Raw genomic sequence first — 26,479 nt, 5'->3', positions numbered from 1 at the left:
GTGGTCCCTTTTAGTGTTCATGATCCCTGGACTGCTGCTTAGAAAAAGTAGTACTGATAGATGGTAGCTTCTACCTATACTCCTCCCCTCCTACCCTTTGGTCCCTCTGAGGCCTCATTCCCCACATGGAGCTATTACCTGATCTCTATGTAGGTTTTCTTTCCCTCCCCTAGTTCAATTTGTGTCAGGCAGGAGGTACCAGGGAATATGTATTAGAGGGATTCACTGATTCCGTCTCCACTCCACCTTGGGAAATATGTAGGGCAATTCTGGGTCCTGGTAATTTTGGTGCTTAGGGACCAGTCTTTCTTCACCTGCTCTGCCTCATCAGTTTCCAACCCTCAGAAGCAGGAGATTGTCCGTCCTGGGCCTTGATGGGGCTGGGAGCAACTTTTGCTGAGTGCAGCTTTTTGCTGATCTCTATAGGTCCCTTAGAGAAAGGGATTTAATATTGAGATCTACAACTCAAGTGAAGACTGGAAAGGGTGGGGTGAGGAGTGTTTAAGGAGATTTTCAGAATTAACCCCAAACACCCCTGGGAGAAGGTCAGTTAGAAAGTCAGCACAGGGGGCAACCCAGCTATGAGCAATGAGCAACTCCAGGGCATGTCTACACTAGTCACAAGGAGGCCAGGCCACACAGTGAGAGTCTTTGACCCAAGTATTCTGCTTTTAGGGAGCTGGAGGTGTCCACCCCATCTTACCCCCAGGTCAGCTGGGAGGCAGGGGCTGAAGGGCCAGAGCAGTGTCCCAGGAGTGAATGGGCAGTGGCCCTGGGTGAGGGAGAGGTAAGTCAGAGTGCCTCCTGGCTGGCTGTCAAGAACTCCTCAGCCCTCTTGTGAGCCTCCAGGGCTTTGATGGTATATACATCCTGGGGCAATTCTGACTTCCTCCGAAGCAGCACCTTTTCCTTTTTGATATCCTTCAGCATCTAGAGAGGGAATGCAATATGAGTTCACCAGTGGTGATCCTGGGCAGGAGATGGATCCCCTGCTGAGCCAGCAGCTGTTCTCCCTCTACCCACCTGCACCGCTTCTGTCTCCACTGTTCTCTTCAGGAGTTGGATGTCCTCAGTTGTAGGAGTCTCCGTTTCCATTGAATATACAGGGGGGAGTGGGGGAGGTGCTCGGAACATGGGGTACTAATGAGGAGAAGTAGAGAAATCAGGGCCTGGAACTAGCTCCCTGCTAAAGACTCTTTGCAGCCCTGTGACCCAAGAAGGGACCTTAAAAATGCCTAGGACTTCCTTCAGGTGAGAGGGTGGGACAAGACCTACCTGGGGGTTGAGCCGGGCAAGTTCCTCAATCTTATGCCACATCTCTTCTCTTTCCTTGAGTCGAAATCGGCCCCTGTGAAGAGAACAGGAATGCTGGAAAGAGGTAGAAGAGGGAGCCCAGTAGATAGAGCACTGGCCCTGGCCTCTGACATTTGATACTTGCTAGCTGTGTGACCTTGGTCAAGTCACTTGACCCTACTGCCTTGGTAAAATTAAGAAAAAGGGAAAGGGGGCAGCAGACTCCTGGAGTCAGGCACTCACTTTTGCTTCTCGGCCTTGTACTGCTGTGTGCAGTCATCAAACAGCTTCTGGTTCATTTCCATGAAGAGCTTCAAGGCATTGTAGATCAACCCATGGATAGTCCTATACTCCAAGAGAGCAAGCCAAGGCTCTGATGGCCAACTTGACCCTGGACCCTCCCAGCCCCCCCCCCCCCAGCAGCACCTGGCATTGGGTCTAGCACACTGTAGGCACTGAGTATCTACTCCCATGCTTTAACAATCCAACCCCTTCATTCCATGGCCAGCATGAGAAAAGACAGTAAGGCCTTCAAGGGGGCCTGGGCCCCTGTCTCCCAAGCTCCCCTCCTCCAGGCCCCCCACCCCCAGGCCTACTTGTTCCAGTGGCTCTTAGAGTTCCTGTAGAGTGCAGGGAACATGATGGGCAGGAGGCGTGCAGCATTGTCACTAATCAGGCTCATGATGTACTCGTTGTTCCAGTAATAGAGGGCACGCTCTGCGACCTAGAAGGAGGCGAGAGCGGGAAGAGAACCAAGGGCACTGCTGAGCATCCAGCTTGGGAGAAAAACGGTGTGTGGCAGGATATGGGACTCCAAACTCTCACCTGGAAGTGGGGACTGGAAACACATTTGGCAAGCTGGCGGAAGAGCGGTTCCATAACTTTGCTGAACTCGGAGGGCTCAATGACATCCAGGATCTCCTCCAGTTCATTCAGAAACATCACTTCCTTGGGGCTGTGGGTCTTAGGCCAGAACTTTAGGAGCCCCACAATCACCTATGGGGAAAGACATTAGAACAAATTTGTTGCCTTATCCTCTTGCCCCAGGTCCCTCAAGCCTCTTCCGTCCCTCAGCCTTTGTCATGATGTACAAGCTCCTCCTACTTCAGTCTTTTTGGTCTAAGTATGTAAAAGTCCCCATCTCTATGAACAGATTGCAGTCCCTACAGAGTCATGTCTGTAGCAAATTAGGAGTCTCTTAAGAAAGGGAATCAACTTTCCAAATGAGTTGGTCAGTGGTAATGAATTTCTGACTCCCTCATCCCTTAGCTTGGAGAGGATTGGGGTTAGGAGGTGTGGGTCACTTACCGGTTCAGTTAAGCTGCTCTCCTTCTCCAAGAACTGCACCACACAGTACGCCAACTGAAGGACATCCAAAGACAGAGCTCAGAAGCAGGGTGAGATGAGGGGTTATTTTAGAGAGCTAGGAGAAGCCCTTTCTAATTATTCATTCCTTAAAATGGGTAGCAGAGAGGTCACCAGCCTCCTTCCTTCTAAAAGTCCTACTCTTAAGAGGACTTCCCTTTCCCTCCTGCTCAAGAGATCCTATACAAAACCTAGATAGAATGGGATGCTCATGTGTGGCAATGCCAGGAGAGAAAGGCAGCTCACCTGAGGGTGGTAGACACTCAGAGACTTGACCTTATGTAGGGGGAGCAGGACGCGGATGAGGAACATCTTGTGCTCCTCCTTGAGGGGCAGGGCAAAGCCATTAATGATGCTGAATGGGGAAAAAAAGGATATTGTGTCTCTGGGAGGAGTGGTCTAAAAGCAACACACACCCCTTCTCCCCTCATCCTGCCCTTAGGTTCACCCATGCATGTGTCACGATTCGTCATTCACCTTCCCAAAATTTCAAGCAGCTCAGCAATTCCATTGTGATGTTCTGTCTCATAAATAAACCTATATGGGAAGAAGGCACAGATTTGGTCTCATCCAACAATCATCTCTGCTACACCCACAATGCACTTCCACCTGCTCTGGTTCTTTCCCAACCTCCCCACAACTCTCAAGAGAACCACCTGACTTTATCTGTAGGAAGGTGGCAGCTGCCCCCATCACCCCTTGAATGACCCCAGTTTTCTGTGCCACTATGTACCTAGCTTTACCTGTAGAAAATGTGGTTGATCTGCCTGCGTATATAAGCTCGAAGACCCAGGAACTTGCCATAGATGCGATGCAGGATGGTCTTGAGGAAGTCCCTCTCCCGAGGGTCCTCACTGTCAAACAGGTCCAGGAGCTTGAAAAAAAATTAAAGAAAACAAGTGGGGTAAAATCAGAATCAGAGAGAGAAAGAACAGGAAAGCCCAAATAGGGCATCCCCAGGAATTAAGACCCAGAATGAGGACCTGAGAACTCGAATGCAATCTCAATATGACCATTACCTCAGGGGTGCTAATATAAACCCCAGTGTGTATTTTAATGTAAGCTGTTATTTGTCTCTCCATACCATTATATAAAAAGGTTCTTTAAAGCAGGGATTAAATATTTTTAACCCCCACCATAGCTCCTTGTGCAAGGAATAGCAAACATTCAATATGTTTAGTATAAAGGGACAAAAGCCACTAGAAATGTTGGGGTGAAGGTATAAAGTTCCAGTTTCTGGGGTTCAGGAGAAACAAAATAAACTAATTCTGAGAACTCACAGCAAGGACAAACTTCTGATCAATGTACTTCTTGGCCACATTTGGCTGAAAATCAGGAGACTCCAGGAAACGTAAGAAAAATTCATAGACCAGCTGTGAAAGGCAGGATTTGAGAAATCTGTAAGTACTTTCAAGAACCAGCAAAGAACTCTCCATGTCAATGCAAAAGCCAAGGCAGAAGCTGCTGAGCCACAGCTGCAAGTCTGCTTACCTGGAGATGGGGCCAGGCAGCCTCCAGCGTGGGCTCATCTTCTTCAGGATCAAATTCAGCCCCGGTGGGGTTGGATGATGGTGGCAGTGTCCGAAACAAATTCACTGAAAACTGAGGGGAAGAGCCCAGATTAGAGCAGTCAAAGGTGGGCCTTCTCCCCTAACCTAGAGTTGCCACCCACCCCTCCCTCAGTCCTCACCATGTTAACAGCCTCTGGGTAAATAGCTTCGGTGACCACGTCTCTGCTGTGCGTGATGTATTCTACCATTTCATTGAGTCCTGCCCGCTTCACTTCCTTGAACTTGAGGTCACTCAGGGGGTCAGCCACAAAGTCAAAGAGCACACAACACTGACGTAACTTCTGGATGAAGAGTTCCTCTCTCTCTGGAGATGGGGAGTCTACAAAGAGCTCCAGTCAGTATCAGATGTATCAGAGGGCTGGGGGGGGGGCTCTTTTCCTCTAGCAACCTTCCCCTCTGAACTCCCCACAAATACCACATATCCTCAAACTTCTTCAGAAAGCCTTCAACATCTACCATCAACCTAAGCAGTGCCCCATGCCCTGAGTCATCTGACAGTGGGTACAACTAGACTCATGCCCACTCAGTATGCCTGCTCACCTTTCAAGGCAGGGAGCTTCTGCAGTTCACGGTTCTTGCTGAGGTTTAGTCGGGAAGAGCTCTGCCGCCTCTCCTTCTTGACAATCTGGGGCCCCCCTGAATACTTGATTTTGCTGAGTTGTGTAGGGGGTGGCGTGCTGTTGCTTGGGCGCTTATTGGATGATGGTGCCTGAGACTGTGACTGTGACTGTGGCTGTGACTGTGGCTGAGGTGGAGGCTGAGGCTGGGCCTAGAGAAACAGGTCACTGATACTCAACATACTCAAAACCAGGGCCCTTTATACCCAATATAATGATCCTGGTTATTGGAACTCCTAGAACTCCATCAAAGTTAAAGTCCCTTTAGCCCCCAAGCAAGGAACGATTTCATACAAAGAAACTGAAGCTAGAGCTGTAGGATATGGCAAAGGAAAAGCAAGGTAAATCAAGAGTCCAAAGAATTAAGTATCTCATTCCCAGACCTGGAAGGTGCATTTTTTAAGCAGCCAATTCATACAGAAAAAAAAAAGTAGTTTAGAAATAAGGATGTTATTGTAGGAAGATGCTCTTCCTTGGTAAATATCCTACCGTTCCTTCAACATTCAGTGTGGCAGGAAAGTAGAAGGACCAGAGGATACTTTTATCTTATACTAACTAGAATCTCAAACAGGCCTGGAAAAGGTACTTTACTAACTCTGGATCTCTGTGGCATGATACTTTGCTCCTTCTTCCTAACAGCATCCCAGTCCTTAGCCCAAATGCCCATCCTCCTCTCACTGTATAGGGAGGATGGCAAGTAGCAAGAAAAATGAACTATTTGAGGTATTTAATTGGAGAGAAGCAAAAATTTCACCTACTTATTCTGGATTTTTTTTTTTAATTTTGAGAGTCAAGAAATAAGAAAGGAGACCAAAAGTTAACTTCACTCTAAAACAGGCTTGGCAAGTTCAGGTCAGTCCAATAATTCTTTAGCTCTCCCTACAAGAGACCCTCAAGTTCAGATGACTATGGAAAAGGTTGAAAGTGAGGTGGGAGTAGTAAGTTTGATATGTGTTGCTTTTACATGTCTGTATTCTGTTTTTAGTGAGATTGCTTTAGGGCCTGGATTCCCCCCTTTTTGTATGTGGCAGATAAAGCACAGGAAGGTAAAGGAAGATAGCAAAGGGCACTAGCCAAAGCTTAACTTTCATCCCAGGTGTGCTATGGGCTGAGACCAAGCCTGTCCCTGGCCCAGGTCCTAGTTTCTGTGCCTGAGAGAACAGTCATGTCCTAGTCCCATAGGCTCAGGCTGGAACTCCTTAAAGTAGACAACATGCTGAACTTCATACCCTGAACCAATGGTAGAGGTGTAGAGATGAAACTGGAAGCTGACTCAGTGGAGAGAGAGAAAGAGAAAGACAAAGAGATATCCATTCAGGAAATGAGGATCTGAAAAAGTACTGTGCCTATCCAAAGCCTAGCCAACCTTTAAGGTATATATGGCGAATCAAGCCTCTCCACAGTGCCTTTCAAGACCACTCCAGGTCTCAGTAATTGCTCCTCCCTCTGATTTTATAGCATTTATTATGTGCATTATTCCTTATCAAAGATAGCATTGTGACTGATCATATCTTGATCAATATTTAACTTTTCAATGTGCTAAACATGTAAGGCTGCAAGAAACATAAAAGCAAAAGTCCTGTCATAATCATTGCAATCCTTCACAGAAAAGTGAGCCTAATCAGATTAAAGTGTTATTGGGAAAAGTTTAACAAAATAAATAAAAATACAATGCAATGTTAATCATGTTAATTTGTGGGTTTTAAGATTCCTTTCTCTTCAGGCTTGACAGTACTGCTCTATAGCAACACAGTTCCTTACTACACATAATAGAAATATATAGGACTATAAGGAGCTGAAAGAGACCTTAGAGACCATCTAGTCTAACATCTTCAATTTTATAGATGATACAGCTGAGGTCAATTGATATGAAGTGACTGCTCAGGTCACACAGATAGTAAGTGGTAGAACTGGGATTTAAACAGAGGTCCTCTGACTCCAAAGCTAGAGTTCTTTCCACCATACCTTACAGGATCCCCCAGTTGTCTCCTGTATCCCTCCTCACTGTAAGAGGTTGCTGAGTACTCGCTAAGCTTGCTGATAAGTGCCTTGACCACCACCAGAAGGGGACCAACTCTTTCATTTCCTCTTTCATTAAGGGTCAGGTATTATTCCTATCTTGACAAGGATAAGGCACTAAATAGAAACAAAAGCAAAGCACTGATGAGAAAGTATTCCTGCTAATAGGCTAAAGGAGCCCAATCATGACAGACTTAGGAACTCTGATCAACACAAAGACTAACCATAATCCTGGAGCACTCATGATGAAAAACCTCTCCTGACAGAAGGGTGATGGAGTCAGAATATAAACTGAGACATATTTTTTTGGACATGGTCAATGAAGGAATTTGTTTTGCTCAATTATACATAATTTATTACATAGGATTTATTTTTCTTTCTTTTTCCAATAAGGACTGGAAGAGGTACAAAGGGAAGAAAGAAGGTTTCCAATTAAAAATTTTAATTTAATAATCTATATACAGAATAAAATGGAGATAATCAACAGAATAAAAAAGGCACAAAATAATTGGGAAAAGTTTCCTGAAGAAAGTAGTATTTTATGAGACTTGAAGGAAACTATGAGTCCATGAAAGCAGAGAAACATTCCATGTATGGGGGGCAGTCAGTGAAAATCCCCTAGGTCAGAGATGGGAGTTTCTGGCTCAAGAAAAAGCAAGGAGCAGGAGGACCTGAGTTCAAATCCAACCTCAAACACTTAATTGCCTAGCTGTGTGACCTTGGGCAAGTCACTTAACCCCATTGTCTTAAATAAATAAAAAGAAAAAAAGAAAAGGCAAAGAGCACAGTGTCACTGAGTTGCAAAGTACTGAGGGAGTTGTAAAGTTATAAGATGGAAAAGGCTGGGGGGTGAGGTTATGAAGAACTTTGAATATCAAACAGAAGATTTTATTTATATTTGACAGGGAGTCATTGGAGTTAAGTTGGAAGAGGGAGTTGACAGGCTTGCATTTTTAGAAAGATCATTTAGGTAACCTATTGGAAGATGGACTAGAAAGGGGAGAGAATGGAAGCAGGAATGTCAAACAGCAGGCTATTTTTCAATAGTCCCAGTGAGAAGTGATGAGGACCTACACCAGAACAGTAGTAATCAGAAGCAAGAGAAGTTTAAAAGAGGAAAGGATATGTGGGGGAAAGATAATGAGTCCAAGTTTGAACATATTGATTTTAAGATGTCTATGGTACATTCCGGTTGAGATGTCTCATAAGTAGTTGGGGATGGGACACTGGAGGTCAGCAAAGAAGTTAGGGCTTGATAAGCAGATTTTAGAATCAACAGCTAGGATAATTTAAACCAGGGAGCAGATGAGAACACCAGGTGCAATAGCTTGAGGAGGGGAGAGGAGAGGAGGAGAGGGGAAGAGAAGAGGGGAAGGAGGGGGACCAGGACAGACTGGGTTCACAAAACCTAGTTTTGGGGCATGATGTAGATCAGGGAGGGGATATCCAGCTCTCAGGCCATATAAGGCTGGTGAAATCATTTGGTCTGGAGCTGCCATGGCAACTACAGACAGTACTCAAAATTCAATAAATTTAGGCACTTTTTAGGGGTGAATTAACTAAATGTTTGACCAAATATAGCAGGTTTTGGGGCAGCAAGGTAGTGCAGTGGATAGAGCACTGGCCCTGGAGTCAGGAGTACCTGAGTTCAAATCTGGTCTCAGATACTTAATAATTACCTAGCTGTGGGCCCTTGAGCAAGTTACTTAACCCCATTGCTTTAAATAAAAAAAAAAAAACACAAATATAACAGGCTAATTTTTAAATTGATAATTTCATATGTCATTTGAATGTTATAAATAGCTAAATAGTCCATGGTAGAAAAAAGGCTCTCACATGAAGAATCAGGGAAACAAAGAGGTAATCAGATAGAAAGAGAACCAAGAGAAAGTAGTACCATAAAAACCTAGAGGTTGACTGATAAAGTCAAAGGCTGCCTAGAGATCAAGTAGGATAAAGATTGACTGAGAATTGCCTTTCCCTATCCTTTGACTATCAATTGGGGAATGACTTGGTTGTTTTTTTTTTAAATAACTCAGTTCTCTATAAATTTTAGAAATGAGTCCTTTGTCAGAAAGTTGTAAAATTTGTTTCTCAACCTTCTACATTCCTTTTAATCTTGGTTGCAGTAGTTCTGTTTATACAAAACATTTTCAATTTAGTGTAATCAAAATTATCCAGTTTGTTTTTTATAATGTTTTCTAATTCTTCTGTGGTCATAAACTGCTTCCTTTCCCATAGATTTGATAGGTAAAGTATTCCTTGTTCTCCTAATAGGCTTATATCTAAATCCTACACTCATTTTGACCTCCTCTTGATGAGAGTTGATCTATGCCTAGTTTCTGCCATATTCTCTTCCAGTTTTTCCAGCAGTTTTTATCAAAGATTGAAAAAAAGTCATTAGAGTTAACAATTAAGAGATCATTAGTAACTTTGGAGAGGCTGCTCTACTGATTCATGATTCTAGCAGTATCAAAGCTGGTCACCTGACTCCAAGTCCACTGCTCTTTCCATAATAATAAAAGAATAACAAATAATATTTTTTTCAAGGATTTTGCAAGGCAAATGGGGTTAAGTGGCTTTCCCAAGGCCATACAGCTAGGTAATTATTAAGTGTCTGAGGTCAGATTTGAACTCAGGTACTCCTGACTCCAGGGCCAGTGCTCTATCTACTGCACCACCTAGCCGCCCCCAAATAATATTTTTAAAAAAAGGAATGCAATAACTTAACAAACTGACATATATGTGTGTGTGTGTGTGTGTGTGTATACACACACACACACACACACACACACACATATACTGGAACATTATTGTTCTATTAGAAACCAGGAGGGATGGGAATTCAGGGAAGCCTGGAAGGATTTGCATGAACTGATGCTGAGCAAGATGAGCAGAACCAGAAAAATACTGTACACCTTAATAGCAACAAAGAGGTGATGATCAACCTTGATGGACTTGCTCATTCCATCAGTGCAACAATCAGGGACAATTTTGGTCTATCTGTGATGGAGAATACCATCTGTATCCAGAGAAAGAATTGTGGAGTTTAAACAAAGACCAAAGACTATTACCTTCAATTTAGGGAAAAAAATCATTATCTTATGTAATTCTGTTATCTCTTATACTTTATTTTTCTTCCTTAAGGATATGATTTCTCTCTCATCACATTCAAATGAGATCAGTTGTATACCATGGAAACAATGTAAAGACTAACAGACTACCTTCTGTGGGGGGGTGGAGGGAGGGAAGCAAGAATAGGGAAAAATTTGTAAAACTCAAAATAATTAAAATCTTTCTTTAAAAAAAAAAGGAATGGAATGAAACTAAATCATTACTCTCACATGTCAAATGACCAGCAATTGCAGGCAATTCCCTTAGCTTTCCTTTGCCAAGTTCTCCAGAACCAGCTTCCACTCCAATTCACTCTCTAGGTACATGTTTATTTTGGCATTGGGGCTGCAACTAGAATACAGCTGAGCACTGGGCAAAGTGACCCAGCCAACCTGATCTCCACCCACTCTGTCATCCTGTCTCTTTCCTTTTCCCCAAACACCCTCAGTTAATAGAAAGCATCTTCTGTATGGATACCCTGAATCCTAAGCACTGTTGTCCTTCGTACCAACAGGTAGGGCCCCTCCAAGGAAAGATTGTATTGAGTATACTATGAAATCAGAATTAGCTGAGCAAGGAAAGGCATCATGGCAAAGCAAGGAGCAAATTGACCAGGAAAGGGCCAGATTCAAGTCCCAACACTGCATCATCTTAGCTGTGGGAGGCCCTGGGCTCAGGGCTCTGGTCAGCTATCTAAGGCTATAAGTTACAGAGAATGTGCTGGCCTGACCTTGGAGAAGGTGTTTCCTACCTCAGTGAAATCATAGGTTTAGTTCCTATGCCTAAGTATGAAGAATCGTTCTCCCTATCTAAAACTGCCTGCCTCCCTTTTCTCCACAGTATGTGTATGTGTGCTTATGTATGTGAGTTCATGTGCCTGGAACAACAAATAGACTAGAGTTCCCTATTGGGGGACTTGGGCTCTTCTGTCAGTGGAAGCTCCTATAAGAGGTCTTCTCCTTCCTCTGTTGTCTTCCTCCTCCAAAACTTCAGGATTCTACACTGAGAAAACAATCAACTCATGACATTGATCAGTGTAGAAGAACTCTGGATGGAACTGAGGGAGTCTAAGAAAATCGAGAATCATTACCTACCAAGTTGGTATTGGAGTTTTTCAAGCCTTTGCTTCTGAAATTTTAGACAAGTTTTGTAAAGAGGGTCCAAATAATTTTAGAATAAAAGATTTATGGACTTTTAGCATTGGGAGGGACCTTAGAAATTATCTTAGTTCAGTAACCCAGATCAAAGCTGGTCAGGAGCCCAGTTCAGATCTCCTGCCTCCCCATCCAGTGAGCTTTCCACTGAAAAATCCAAATAAGATATTAGAAAGTTCTTCCTAATAACAAAGGTTGGAAGATGCTGGCCTGAGTGACACAGGGTGGGGGAAATTTTCTTCTCTGGAGATCTTTTAAAAAATGGAAGATTCTCATCTGCGTGGGTTGGGTTAGGCGTGGTCTTCCCTGGAGACACAGGGCTGAGAAGATGATCTCTTCTTAGAGTCGTTCTGTCAGGTTTATGATTCAAGAAATTCTATTCCATAGTATAATCCAGCTGCTGGTTGTTAATAAGGCTGAAAAGCCTCTTTTCCTTTAACACACGTAACTCTCTCCATGTACAATATCCTCATAGACTGTTCCCTCAAAGATTCTCTTCTGGTATCTTGAGAAGGCTCAGCATTCAAAAGGAACAATAGAACTTATCCCTTCTTTTTCTCCTGTCAATATCCCCACACACCCAAGTGCAGGTGATTATGATCTAGGGTTGGCTCAGTCAGAAAAGTCTGGGTTTTGGCAGGCCCTGAGGCAGTTCAAGTTTAGACTTAAAAGTCCTTTGGGGCTTTTGGGGAAGGTCTATTTTAAAGAACAGGGGTAGGGTGGAAGGCAGAGGATATACTAATGACCAGTGAGGAATCTTTCCCCATTATGGTGACCTCAAGTCACTAGGGTAATTCTATTTTTCTAGAGAAGTCCCCATCTCCTGTCCCTGTCTCCCCTCTGGTCTTTGGATTGATTGCCTGCTGCTCTCCAAGCATAATCCCCCAGATTTAAATTTTATTTTAGGAAGCAACCTATTACCTTTTCACTGATATGCCAAAGAGGGGTGTAAAACAATCAGTTTCTTCCTAGTTTTTTGCATTTATGGCTTGTTCCTAAGTTTCTCACAATGTCTTGACCAGCAGACACAAATACCAATCTTGCTGAGTTCTAGAGCTCCATCTGTCTCCTAAAAGTCTCTTTTTCCCTCAAATGTCATCACAGTCAATAAGGTTCTAAATTTGGCTTCCTACTCACTGTGTAATCTTTGCCAAATCACTCATCTTTTCCAGACCCCAATTTCCCCATCTCTATAATGAAGAGTCAAACTTATTTACTTATTTGACTTTCAACTTAAGATCAAAAAAGGCAATATAAATATAGTCAATTTTCCAATATCACCCAGATAATAGAGGTGGTCAAAAGTAATCTGAATAGGGGCGGCTAGGTGGCATAGTGGATAAAGCACCTGCCTTGGAGTCAGGAGTACCTGGGTTCAAATCCAGTCTCAGACACTTAATAATTACCTAGCTGTGTGGCCTTGGGCAAGCCACTTAACCCCATTTGCCTTGCAAAAACCTAAAAAAAAAAAAAAAGTAATCTGAATAATTAAAATCCCCAGATAAACCCCAAATCTTTATGTTTGTCTATCTCCTCCCCCCCAATCAAACCAACAAGAACTGATAACAGAAGAAATGAGAATTATTTCCACTTCATCTTTTCCCACCAACCTCTTTGGAAAGACTAATATATAAAAGAGAAAAAGTATAGGACTTTGACAATTCATGAGCAGGATTATCAATCACAGAGTAAAGAGTTAGCTAGGCTGTGCAAACACATGAAGATTCTCCATTGAAGTGGGAGTATATTACCCAGCTTTTTAACTAACACACCTTATCTTTTTCCCTAAATTTCACTCCTTTTGAACTCCTATCAACCAGACTTACCTCTCATTCTCACTTGCACTCATCCTAAATACCCAGTCTGCTGCCAAGTCTTGCCATTTCCACCTTCCAAAAAAGCTCTTGTAGGCATCCATCCCCTTCTCCTCCCTCACCCAGCTGTCAGCCCAATGCAAGATGCATTAATGCCATCATCCTCACCTTTTATACTAGTGGGTCTCCCTATTTCAAGTCTCTCATTCTAATGCATCCTCCTTTCAGTATCCAAAGTGATTTTCCTAAAGTACAGATCCAACTATGTCATCTCTTCTCTCCACCTCCATCAACTCCAAAGGCTCCTTGTTACTTCTGCTTGGCTTTTAAAAGTCCTTCATAACATGGGCCTTCCCTCCTTTTTCAATCTTCTTTCCTACTTTCCTCTACAAACTCTTTGAGTTCCTCAAACCCAACACCCCGAGCTCTGTGCTTTTTCAAAGGCTGTCCCTCTGTCTCTCTCCCTCCCTCCTCCTTCTGGCTCTGGAAAGACAAGAGGCTTTTTCCAGTCCCCTCCCATCCCCTACAGCTGTTGCCTTCTCTTTCAGGCTACTTCTATTTCCAACATACAAATCCTATATGAACTGTTGTATGTTTTCTTACCCATTAGAATGTGAGCTCCCTGAGGACAAGGATTGTTATTTTGCCTTGCTTTAAATTCCCTGCACTTAGCACAATTTAAATATCTAATAAATGTTTTTTGACTGACCAACACATTCTTCTGAGCATTTCCTTTACATTCTTTCCACTGCTGTCAAATCCTGCCCTTTATTCCTTCCCTTTATTGCTTTACTGTCCTTGATTGTTGTACTCTGATGAACTCTAATCTTTCCTTGACTGCTAGACTCTAATGAACTCTGATCCTTCCTGTCACTCAAAGACTTCCATTGGATAGTGAGCAGCAAAGGTAAATAGAAACCAGCTTGGGAAGAAATGCAATCTATTCCCAATCTGCCCAAAGTTGCAAGGGTCACCCTTCATCTCATCTAAAGTCTTCAGGTACTTTTTTCCTTTTCCTGGCCATCATCCTCACCTTTTATACCCAAAAGGAAGAATGTAACACTTAAAGAGTTGGGAGATATGGGTAGATATTACCAAGATTTTTGGGAAGGTGATATTTGAAAGAAGAGTAGTCAAACTATCTCAGAAATGGCAAAGGTTTGCCTTATCCAATTTCTTCTCCACACAAAGGACTTAACCTTGTTCCTTTCCTCTACCTACACATCTTCTAGCATTCATAGATAGTCCATACCCAGGCACTCTGTGGCTCATATCCTTTTCTGTGCACTGGGGTTCAGGAATTAGGACCTATACAAGTAAAGCAATCACAGACATTACCTCCTCAGGGCCTTCTCCACCACCATCTTTTCCCCCACTGTTAGGCTTGGCAGTCCCTTTAGTCGACTTGGGAGGTTCCTGTAAAAGAGAGAATCACAGTTAACAGCCTCTGGAGGAAGAAGAATGGTCTGGCTGGTCAGTATCTAATGGGCTATCTGGGCTGTGCAGCAAACAGTCACAAGACCATAGTATTTAGGGCTGGAAGGTAGCTTAGAGATCAACTGTATAATATCCTCATTTCACTGAGGAGAAAAAACAAGGCACCGGGACTTGCTCGAGGTCATAAAGCTAGTAAGTGACAGATAAGGATTTCAGATCCAGATCCTTTGATTCTTAATCCAAAGGTTTTTCCCATATTATGTTGCATCACTATTAATTTTCAAGTATTCAACTCCTTAACATCTAGACACTATGGGGACAGAGAGTAGTAAAAGACATGACTGCCTCTTTTCAAGACAGCCTCCTTATAATCTAATTGAGAAGAAAAACTAGCACCCATGAATAAGTGAACACATGAATGCTAAAAATTGCGTGGTCCTAAAGTGTTCTACCAGTTCAGAGAAGAGAAAGATTAAGCAGTGTGGGTTAGAAGACCTGGGGAGGCTTCAAGGAAAAGGGGAGGATGACTAGGGCATTCTGAGGGCAGGACAAGCAGAAGCAAGGGGAGAGAGGCAACAATAAGCTCCACCTGGGCTTCCTCACTCTCCTACTTCTTGCTAGCCAAGCCAACTAGAGTGACCATATTTTCACCCTGAAATTAGTAGCTTCGCAGCATAGCAATGGAAAGAAAAACAAAGAGAGCTGAAGTTTGGAGGGGCTCCATGCACACACACTACCCCTTACATGTTGCCAGTGAATGGGGAAAAGTCAACTGGAGTGAAGAAACCACACCCAGGTAGTCAGTGAAGTAAGAGGTTCAGTTTGGAATAGGAGCAATGGGGTTGGGTTGCCCCCAAGAGATGATTTCTCTGGCCAAGAAGATTTTATAAAGATTTTCCACCCCCTTGTAAATCTCAGTCATGTCACCCAAGGAGATCTACCTTGTTAGGGAAATGGCAAGTGAAACAGAAAACTGAAAATCTAAATCAAAAAGCTAAAACTATCCATTGGAGGATGCATTATATCTAAATCTAGACATCCAAAACCCTATAGCATCTCTTTCCATTCCTGCACTTAGGCTCACGGTTTTGTTGTTCTTTAACATTTTTTGTTTCAGCCACAGGGACCTTATATTATGTCCCATCTTCCCCATCAGATTAGGAACTACTTAAGAGCAAAGACTATCTCCTCCATCAGATTAAGAGTTACCTTTGGACACCTCCTACTGGGTGAGCCCAGTATAGAGATCACTCAAATGGTGCAGTGTAGATTATTTTAGCAATGTCAGTTCCCCAAGGGCAAAGACTAGGTCAGGCATATATCTTATACAGCCCAAAGATTAGCAAAAAATCAAGAAACATTAAACCATTATCAAAAACCCCATACTGTTCTGTCTTTACTCCAAGATTCTGATAGGCTGTACTGATAACCTAGAATAAACTACTTGGTGAACAACAGGTAAAGATGGAGAGATTAAAATTAAAAAGGACAAACACAGCAGGCTCACAGTCCCAGCTAGTAAAGGGCAAAGACAAATGGGCTGGAGATGAAATTGGTATTCTAGCATACTACAGGCAATTTTATGCCCCAAAGTAATACCACTTCTGGATCAGAATCTTAACATGTACAGAAAAAAAATAACAAAGGGAGATAGGACAAAGGAAGAAAGATCTGTCTATATGAGTTTTGCAAAAGGAAAAGAAGAATATAAGGAGGCAGGTAAAAGGACAGTAAAAGCTTTCCTAACCACACAGAGTAGAGTTGGGCAACCTCCTATGTTTAGGCAAAGACATGGGTACTTTGGTGTATTTCTTGTTTTATTGCTGGTGGTTTTGGGGGGAAGGGAGAGAGCTGTTGGTAGCCAAACTTTATTAGGCCAATAGAATGAGATATCAGATTCTCCAGGGTTAAGTCCAAAAAAGTGGTCCCTGAAGCTGGAGCAGCAAAAAAAGAATATAAGAAAAGGGAAGAAATTATTGCTTTTATAAAAAGAAATGAGCTATCCATCTTAAAAGGAGAACTGCTCCAATATAGAAGACACTTTTCCTGGCTAAGGTTAAAGGGGGTTGGGGGGGAGGGAGAAAGAAGGAAAGAATGTTGACCCAATGTTGGAGGAAGCTATACCCAAGTTTAGAAGAAGGGAATTTAAAAAGGAAAAGGGACTTCCCAAGTTTGTGTAGAAATATATCCAGAAAGTGCTGTTCCAGATATGGGGAATGGAAACAAGGATAGGGCAACTGTCCTGGGTTCCAAGGGGAGGAGAAGTCCACATGGGTTGGGGAGTAAGGGCGGATGTGGGGGGAGGAGGTATTGAAAATGGATGTATAAAGGGACTGGCTCAAGTTAGAAAAAAGGAGTGGTTTTGGTAAATCTGGAGGGAGGGTTGCCTGGGTTAAAGGGAAAAGGCTAGCCTAGGTTGTATGTGCATAAATGGGGGTGGCTCCAAGTTAAACAGAGTAGGGCTAAAAAGGGGGTGGGGGTAACTCCAGATGAGAGGGAGGGAAATACCCTACTATGAATAAGGCCGCCGAATAAGAAGTCAAATAAGGTTGTGGGGTGGCCCTAGGTTACAGGAAAAGGAGGGAGGGCCGTGAAGTATAAGGGGAGTGGGGTCAGTGAGGAAAAAAGAAGGGGTGCCTCAAGATAGAGGCAAGGGGCTGTCCTGGGTACCTGTACACACTATGGGGAGAGCTCCCAGAGGAGAAGGTGATTCTAGGAGAGAGAAGAGGTGGGAGAACCTGTCCTGAGGTATATGCTCGGAGGGGGGAAAGGGACGAAAGGTCTGGGATTAAGAGAAGGTGGAAACAGTGCAGAGAAGCTGTGCTACAGTATGCATGTGGGGGGGCCGGGGAGGCCGGGAGAGAGAAGGGAGCCATCCTGGGGCACAGGGGAGGGGGGGGCTCTGGGGCACAGAAGGGAGGGGGCCCTGGGGGCGCAGAGGGGAGGGGGCCCTGGGGGGCGCAGGGGAGGAGGTTCTGGGGGGGCGCAGAGGGGAGGGGGCCCTGGGGGGCAGAGGGGAGGGGGGCTCTGGGGGGCACAGGGGAGGGGGGCTCTGGGGGCGCAGAGAGGAGGGGCCCTGGGGGGTGCTGGGAAAAGGGGGCTCTGGGGGGCGCAGGGGAGAGGGGGCCCTGGGGAGCACGGGGAGAAGGGGCTCTGGGGGGGCACAGAGAGGAGGGGACCTGGGGGCGCAGAGGGGAGGGGCTGTCGCGGAGGGCTGTGTTTTGGGGGTACTGCGGGGAGGGGTGTGGGCAGTCGGGGTGTGTGTGTGCCGGGGGTGAGGGTGGCGCAGAAGCACGGGGCGGCCCTGGGGAGAGGCTGGGGAAGCAGGCGCGGGCCCGGGCCCGGGCCCGGCTCGGGGCGCGGGGCGCGCGGGGCTGCTCGCGGCCCGGCCCAGAAGGGTCGGTCCGGGGCTGTCCCGGGGCCTGGCTCGGGCCCCTCCCTATTTCCCCGCGCAGGCCCTAGGGCGGGGGCCCGGACAGCCGGGCCCGCTCACCTTCTCCTTCTTCAGTTTATAGGGCATCTCGGCCTGGCCCGGCCCGGCCCGGCCCCCGGGGTCCCGCTCCGGCTCCGCTCGGCTGCGCTGGGCCCGCTCCGGCCTCTCGTCCCCGTCCCCGTCGCCGCCGCCGCCGCCGCCGCCACCGCCGCCGCTGCCTGCGCTTTCAGCCCCGGACGAGCCGTGCCCGCGCCTGCCATTGGCCCCAGCTCCCCCAAACCTGCCTAACAACCGTATTTTCCCTGCCGTGATTGGCCTTTGCAGCCAAAGGGGTCCTTTTTTTTTCCTTATTGGAAGGGAAGAGTACAAACCGCCAGAGCCCACCCCTAAGATTGGCTGACGCTGGAGATCCCGCCCCCAAAGAGGGTGGAGCCTGGAGCGGGAGGCGGGGGAAAGACGGAAATCAAAGCTCGGCTCGGCGCGGGCTACTCGCTGTGGTGGGCCCCTGCAGCGGCTGGCCCGACTCTGCCAGCTTGGGGCGTTTGCTTCTTCTTTTTGAGTCCGCTGTGGCTCCAAGCTCCTTCCCCGCTCCGGGAGGGAGGGAAGCCTCGACCAAGGACAGCGGCGTGTAAAGGCAAACGACGAGTTTGAGTCCCACGCATGATCCAAGCTGTCTGCCAGTGCCTTGTGACCTTGGACAAATCACTTCCCTCTCCTAAGCCACGGTTGTTGCATCTGCAACATGGGGAAATAGAACCTGTAACGCCGGGACGAATCATGAAATCCATCAATAATCAACCCAGATCCAGAACTCCAAGTGTGACAGCTAACCATTGCCAAGCCCTGTCCATTGTGATTTGAAAGAGCTCCCTCCTATGGTCCCCTCTAGACTCTCACTACTCTGCTTCCAGCACCTGTCTACTCTTGCAATAGCTTTCTGTTTGGTCTTCTCCACGCTCCAGTTCATCTTTCACTGAGATGTCAAGTTGTCTGTCCATATCACATCCCTCCCCCCGCATAGGGAGATGGCTCCCTATTGCCTCCAGGATTAAACAGTCCTTTGGTTTTCTTTTGTTTGTTTTTTTGCAAGGCAATGGGGTTAAGTGACTTGCCCAAGGCCACACGGCTAGGTAATTGTCAAGTGTCTGAGGTCGGATTTGAACCCAGGTACTACTGACTCCAAGGCCGGTGCTCTATTCACTGTGCCACCTAGCCGCCCAAGTCCTTTGGTTTTCAAAGTCTTTCAAAACCCGACTTGTTTCTGTCTTTTTCATCTTGTTATACATCACTCCCTTATCCAAATACTCAATGATAGAATGATTTGGGTTTCCTTGTTCCTCACTGTAGACACCCACATCTTCTACTTGGGGTCTTTAGCTCTTGTCTCCCACACCTGGAATTCTCTTCCTTCTTACCTCCTACCTTCCTACAAGTCTCAGCCCCACCTATGCTTAGCATGATTATAGATGTAGAAGCTTATTGGGGGGGGGGGGCAGAGGAGGAGAGGGAGAAAAATATAAAAAAAAAGATGATTGTTGAAAACCACCATTATATGTAGTTGAAAAAGAAAAGAATCCCCCTAAATGTTAGTGCTCTCCCTCTGAGATGATCTCAAATTTAGCATGTGTATTTATCTTATTTTTACATAAATTATTTGCATATTGTTTCCATTTGATTGTGAGCTTCTAGAAAACAGGGACTATTTTTTGCCTTTCTTTGTATCCCCATCAGATCAGGGCTTAGAATATAGTAGGTTTACAATGCTTATTGACTTTGTGCTAGAGAAAAATGGATGGCATCAACAGAGGGGAGTATTGTCTGAGAGGAACAGCAAAAAGGCCAGTACTTACTAATTTAACTGCCTCATAAGGTATTATGAGAGTCAGTTGAGATAATGTGTATAAAGAACAATGTGAATTGTAAATTCTTTTTGTTGTTATTTTATTTCTCCAAATACATCTTATGAAAGTTTTTCAACACTGATCCATATGCATATGCATATTTTTAAGTTACAAAATTTCCTCCCACTGTCCCTTCCCAACTCCCTTCCCACAGCACTGAATAGTAAGGTTAATATTGTACATACACATTTGTGTTACACATTAAATTATAAATTCTTAAGTGGATCAATGATTGATGCAGGTACTTTTTCTAAGGATACAGTTTTAATAACCTAGCCATACCTCATTCCATGTGATACTGGTCCATAGCCATTCTTGAATCTATCCTACAGGTTGGAATTCTCTTATCTGTGTGTGTGTGTGTGTGTGTGTGTGTGTCTAACTTTTTGAGATACCATTGCTGTTATTCCACATTCTCACTATATTTTCTCAGGTATGTATAGATAGAGGACAGATAGATTTGCTAATATAGGTATATAGATAGAGATAGATATCAATTAGAGATAGATACAGATATATATATATATATGTATATATATATATATATAAAGTACTATATAAACATGAACTATAAGGGGGCAAACTCTTTCAGTCAGGGTAACATACTACTAATCACAACTGATTTCAGTCTTTGGAAGGAACACTAAGCTTCAATGAAATCAGATTCCTAAAATAGTCCTGGGCTTTAGGTCATGGAAATGCAGAAGAGCAAGAGAAAAGAATCAAGCTGGCAGGGGTCAGAAATACAAGTTCTCAACAATGTCATGTTATCTGAACTGGAGAATCCTACTATTTCATACACTTTGGGGGCCTGTATCTGCTGCACATTTATCCCTATGGCAATATACTATGCAATCTTTTCCTTTGGAGAGAACGAATGACTGATTATTAGGCTACTTACTTTTAAGGTACTAAAGGGCTAAACAGTCCGGTGGAAAGAATTGAGCCTAGAGTCAGGGAGACTCACTTTCCTGAGTTCAAATCTGGCCTCAGACATTTAGATCCTGAGCACGTCATTTAATCCTTAAGTCATCAACCTTTTTTGCCTCCATCTTCTTATTTGTAAAATGAGTTGGAGAAGAAAATGGCAAACCACTCCAGTATTTCTGCCAAGAAAACCCCAAAATGAGGACACAAAGAGTAAGTAATTGAATAATAAGACTATACCTGTACCACCTTGGACAAGTCACTTAAGATCTCTAGGTCCCAACTTCACCATCTGAAAAACAGGAGAATTGAAGTACATGACCTTTAAGTCCCCTAGATTAGTGAGACTACAGTTTTCAACAAAGAGGGGAAATGTGGAAAAACAAACTTATTAATGAATCATATAGATCCTCTCAGTTAATCAGTTACTTTCTGAGTGCCCACTCTGTACAAGATCCTTTCCATCTGATATATCCAAATTGAGTAGAGATGCATTATTAACAACTGGGAGCCCAGTGTTCCTGAGAGTTTCAGTGTTCTGTGCTGTTGGGGGTGGAGGCATGGAAGGAATCTCTCTAGAGACACAAGTGAGAAGCAGAATGACAGCTCAGTGACTGTACTTGAAGCTTCAGCCCCCTCCTTCATTCTTCTGCCTTCTATGATGTCCCCAGGGGAATGTGACAGCTAGGATAGAGGGGTAGAGACTGTGGAGTAGATGGAGAGGAAGGGGGATGTGCCACTGCATCTCCAAGTCAGCCTTCTTCCACAACTTCTTCTCCACCCCCAAGCATATACACAGGCTGCCTCGTGGGAGTATATGGAGGGGGAATTGGAAGTGGGTGGGTTATATGGGTTTGGTGGAATATACTCTATTAAAGCTATATTAAGGAATCAGGTTATTGGGGGGACCCTATTTGGCTAATGGTTATCCCACTGAACATGCATTTATAACATGTTCATATACTATTACATTCTCTTTACTCTAATTCCTTCCATTACTTCTTCCCCCTCTAATCATCACATATTGCCTGATGATACATGGCTACAATTCATGGAGCCCCAGGAACACTATGATCCCAGACAAATACAAATTGTAGAAGACTCAAAGGGCAATGGAAGACCCATAACCAGTATGAAAAGCCCACAGCCTATTGTTGTGGCTTTGAGTCTTGTCTGATTCTTTGTGTGCCCTTTCTTGGCAAAGATACTGAAGAGGTTTGTCATTCATTCCCTTCTCCTGTGGATTAAGACAGAGGTTAAGTGACTTACCTGAGGTCACACCCAAGTTAGTAATTGTCTGAGGTTGAATTTGAACTCAGGTCTTTCTGATTCTAGGTCTAGCACCCTATTCATTTAGCCATCTAGCCTCACTAACAGACTATGTTGCAGCCTGTTACTAGTAATAATTTGCCTTCCAGAAGTGGTACCCAGACATTACCAAGAATCAAGAGGATCAGAAAAAGAGGTGCTTTGGGTGGAATTTTGGAAGGTCTACAATAGGAAATATGGTTTGCCTGAGAAAACCCTGCAAGTTCAGTCAGAAATGACTGGCTTCAAGTCTCCTGAACTCAAAGACCTTAAAAACAACAACAGCAGTAGTGAGGCAGCAGTGGCAGCAGCAGCAGCAAGTCATCCCAGAGCTGTGAGATATTAAATTTTTATTTAAATTTTTATTATATTTTTAATAAATGCTTGTTTTGTTCTCTCCTCCCCAATGCTCCAAGTCCAATTTAATTCAAATCAATAAACTTTTACTAAATGCCTACTATGTTCCAGGCACTGTTAAGACCTGATGATACAAAAAGAAGTAAATGACAATATGACAATCCCTACCCTCATAGAGCTTACATTCTAATGGGAGACAACATGCAAACCAATATATACAATACACACACACACACACACACACACACACACATATATGAAAAGTAGGAAATGCTTAACAGAGGGAAGGCATTGAAATTAAGAGGGGTTGGAGAAGACTTCTAGAAGGTGGGATTTTAGTTGGGACTTAAAAAAAAAGCCATGGAAGGGGCAGCTAGGTGGCACAGTGAATAGAGCACTAGCCCTGGAATCAGGAGGTCCTGAGTTCAAATCAACCTCAGACACTTACTAATTACCTAGCTGTGTGACCTTGGGCGAGTCACTTAACTCCACTGCCTTGCAAAAAAAAAAACCTTAAAAAAAGTCATGGAGGTCAGAGAAGAGAGAATATTCCAAGCCTGGGGGATAGTCAGAGGGAATGGCCAGAGCTGAGAGATGGAATGTCTTATTTATGGAACAGCCAGAAGGTCAGTGTCACTAGATAGAAGAATGTGTATTTTGTGCCTGTTTACTCATCAGAAAAATAAACACGATAATATTATAATATATATATAACATAATAATATAATAGTATTCTTTTCTTGGTTTTTTTAAAAGATTTTGAGTTTTGAGTTTTACAATTTTTCTCCCAATCTTACTTCCCTCTCCCCAACCCCCACAGAAAGCAATCTGTCAGTCTTTATTTTGTTTCCATGTTGTACATTAATCCAAATTGAGTGTGATGAGAGAGAAATCACATCCTTAAAGAAGAAACAAAAAGTATAAGAGATAACAAGATCAGACAATATGATATCTGTTTTTTTTCTAAATTAAAGGGAATCGTCTTTGAAATTTGTTCAAACTCCATGGCTCCTTATTTGGATACAGATGGTATTCTCCATTGCAGACAGCCCAAAACTGTCCCTGGTTGTTGCGCTGATGAAACGAAAAAATCCATCAAGGTTGAACATCACCCCCATGTTGCCGATAGGGTATACAGTGTTTTTCTGGTTCTGCTCATCTCACTCAGCATCAGTTCATGAAATCCCTCTAGGCTTCCCTGAATTCCCATCCCTCCTGGTTTCTCATAGAACAATAATGTTCGATGACATACACATACCACAGTTTGCTAAGCCATTCCCCAAATGAAGGACAATTACTTGATTTCCAATTCTTTGCCACCACAAACAGGGCTGCTATGAATATTTTTGTACAAGTGATGTTTTTACCCCTTTTCATCATCTCTTCAGGGTATAGACCCAGTAGTGGTATTGTTGGGTCAAAGGGTATGCTCATTTTTGTTGCCCTTTGGGTGTAGTTCCAAATTTCTCTCCAGAAAGGTTGGATGAGTTCACAGCTCCACCAATAGTGTAATAGTGTCCCATATTTGTATTCTTTTACTTCATTGGGTGGCAGAAGAAAAAGTACTTGTAAACCTTAAGGTGCTCTATAAATGTAAGCTGTTGTTATTAATATCTACAGAAAAACATGGCCAATACTTATTCAAGATGAGAATGTAGAGAGGAGTGGCAATCTGTGCTCCTGATGGGAATGGTGCTCACAGTCATCTCATGAATGCATCAAAGTTTAAAAGTATTTTTGGCTTCCCCAACATTAATGTCTACAGAGCAGGTCAGTTCTATGCTAAGCACTAATTGCTTTAAATACAAAGAAAGGCTAAAACTTCATCCCTTCCTTTAAGGTGCTCATATTTTAGAAAGTAAAGATAACATGATAATGACTACATGCATACAAGATATATATCTATATATCTATATCTATCGATCTATCTCTAACCTCAAGCTTCCCCCCAGAAACAAAGCCCCATCTTAATATCAATATTCCACCAGTGCTTTTCTACAGAGGTGAGTCATCCAAAGAATAAAGCATCCAAAGAATTTAAAATGAGTTTCACACAAAAGAAAATGGAGAGGTGCTCGGTGGGTGTGATCTGGGAACAATATTTAACAAAAGGAAACTTGGAAGAAATGGAGTAAAAGAGGTTGATGAGGAAATGTTTGAGCAAAGAAGCAAATGGGAAGAATGCCAAGATGAAAAAGAGGGACGACAGGTGGACAACCCAGTCGACAGCTCAAATGCTCCACTGGTATTTTTTTGACGTCAGGAGAAATGTAAGAAGGCTGGGTGGACTCCCAGAGCAGATTTATGAGAGAATATGGATAGGAACTGTACAGAGGCTGAATGGGTGAGATTTGTATTGTTACCCTTTAAGAATAAGCCCTATAGCATTTAAGTTCTGCATTTGTATTCTCAGTATCTAATAGCTAACATAATTTGTGGCACACAGTGGACTTTTAGCAATTCTTGATGACTGATTGATTTGACTATTCAGAGACCATTAGTACCTTGAAACAAGAAAGTCATTTGAGTATTTTGAGTATAGGTTTGTGACTATGTAAGTGCTGGGAATATAAATACAAGAACATGCATCATGATGTCAAGAAACATTTCTCACCTCTCTGAAAGGGATGACTCAGAACCCCAAGAAAAGTAGTGCTTTCCTCTCCCAAACCACTAAACTTACTTCCAGTCTAGTCCCAATAGTCATCATTGAGGGGAGAAATTGTTAAGGGAGCAGGTCTACCTTCCTTATCACCACCAGTAAAAACTACTGATCAACTTCCACTAACAATCTCACAGGAATCCCGGGAGTCACAGCACTTCCTAGACTACTGGTCCTGCTTCCAACCCAACCCTGAAAACTCTCATCTGGAAAAGCAGCACCTATAGGGAAGAGACCAGCCAGCCCTGCCACAATCAGGGTAAACAAGTCAGCTTCCTTCAAGTCACAAGGCATCTCAAGAAAGAGACAAGAGGTAGCATGTGTCTGACACATCAAACCACCACCACCACCTTGACCACCATCTCCCCTCAGAGTCTGATAGAGTCTGATAGACCCAAGACCCTGAACCCTAGAGCTTTGGAAAGAGTAGGGTTTCCAGATCAGTGTTTCCTCTGTCACCTCAGAAGCAGCCCCTGAAGAGATACAACCTGACCACTGTTCCTGCAGGTGCCACAGCCACAGTCACTTTAGACTCAGGAAAGAAAGCTCTTCTCCTCCAAAGTCAAATTTTTCTACATCAAATATTGATGTAATTTTGTCAGAGGAAATAACATTAAAGATGAGGTATTACCATTTGTTTTGCTCCCTGCACCCTAAGACCATAGGCCCTTTTCCATCTGACTTTCAATTGAAACCTTCCATATGTTTTGCCTCCCCCATTAGAATGGCAGTTCCTTGACAGCAAGGGCTGTCTTGTTTTTCTGTGTCTTCATTGTTTAGCACACAGTAAGAGCTTAATCTTCCTTCCTCTCTCCCTTCCTTTCTTCCTTCCTCCCTCCTTTCCTTCCTTCCTTCCTTCCTTCTTACCTTTCTTTCTCTATTTCTTCCTCCCTCTCTCCTTCCTTGCTTTCTTCCTTCTTTCCTATCTTTCTCTCTCTATTTCTTCCTCCCTTCCTCCCTCTCTCTCTCCTTCCTTCCTTATCTTTCTCTCTCTTCCTTCCTTCCTTCCTTCCTTCCTTCCTTCCTTCCTTCCTTCCTTCCTTCCTCCCTTCTTTCCTTCCTTCCTCCCTCCCTTCCTTCTTTCCTTCCTTCCTCGTTCTTCCTAGCAAAAAAGGAGAGAACTCCAGCTTCAGGACAATAATAATCAGACAGAAAACAGACGTAAAGGACGTACTGGGGCAAAGTCTCCAAAGCAGAATAGTCATTAGGAGAGCGTGGTAAAAAGAAAGGCAACACCTCGGGAGGAAGGAGGAGGCGAACCCCGGCGCAGAAGGCGCCGCCAGCAGCTTCTCCCACCACCACGGAGAGCGCGGAACAGGCGCAGCCGCAGGAGAGCGAGCGGCGCTGGTGACCATGGTTACAGCTGTCAAGCCCCGCCCCGGGGCCCCCCCCGACCAGCTCCGCCTTCTGGAGTCTGCGCAGTAGGCTTTTCCCGGCGGCCGCCGCGCTCGGCCGTCCCGACGTTTCCGAGGGAGCCGGAAGCTGCGTCGCCGCCGGCCTGCCGCGG

At 44.2% G+C, this 26,479-nt stretch overlaps 1 protein-coding gene across 1 annotated transcript; it reads right to left on the bottom strand.

The window, feature by feature from the left end:
• Positions 1–72: 72 nt before the first annotated feature.
• PPP2R5D (protein phosphatase 2 regulatory subunit B'delta) lies at positions 73–18,002 on the bottom strand. Its single transcript, XM_074236987.1, has 16 exons — positions 17,878–18,002; positions 14,286–14,363; positions 4,770–4,998; positions 4,349–4,548; positions 4,150–4,260; positions 3,939–4,031; positions 3,402–3,532; positions 3,136–3,195; positions 2,905–3,013; positions 2,602–2,655; positions 2,119–2,289; positions 1,890–2,017; positions 1,537–1,638; positions 1,276–1,348; positions 1,024–1,140; positions 73–930 (listed from the first exon to the last, which is right to left on the bottom strand). The coding sequence occupies exons 1-16, from the start codon at positions 17,902–17,904 to the stop codon at positions 793–795; spliced, it is 1,821 nt and encodes a 606-aa protein (XP_074093088.1). The 5' UTR covers positions 17,905–18,002; the 3' UTR covers positions 73–792.
• Between the last annotated feature and the right edge of the window lie 8,477 nt (positions 18,003–26,479).

This window comes from Macrotis lagotis, chromosome 5 (assembly GCF_037893015.1).
Source record: "Macrotis lagotis isolate mMagLag1 chromosome 5, bilby.v1.9.chrom.fasta, whole genome shotgun sequence".
Lineage (NCBI taxonomy): Eukaryota > Metazoa > Chordata > Mammalia > Peramelemorphia > Peramelidae > Macrotis > Macrotis lagotis.
This window is presented reverse-complemented; position numbering and strand designations above follow the sequence as displayed.

Bases quoted from the DNA above. Each gene is read 5' to 3' on its own strand.
- PPP2R5D (XM_074236987.1), bottom strand. From the start codon at position 17,904: ATGCCCTATAAACTGAAGAAGGAGAAG. The intron at 2,656-2,904 runs GTGAGCTGCCTT...GATGTCCTTCAG, and splicing joins TGAGTGTCTACCACCCTCAG to TTGGCGTACTGTGTGGTGCA. The intron at 1,349-1,536 runs GTGAGTGCCTGA...TTCTCTTCACAG, and splicing joins TACAAGGCCGAGAAGCAAAA to GGGCCGATTTCGACTCAAGG.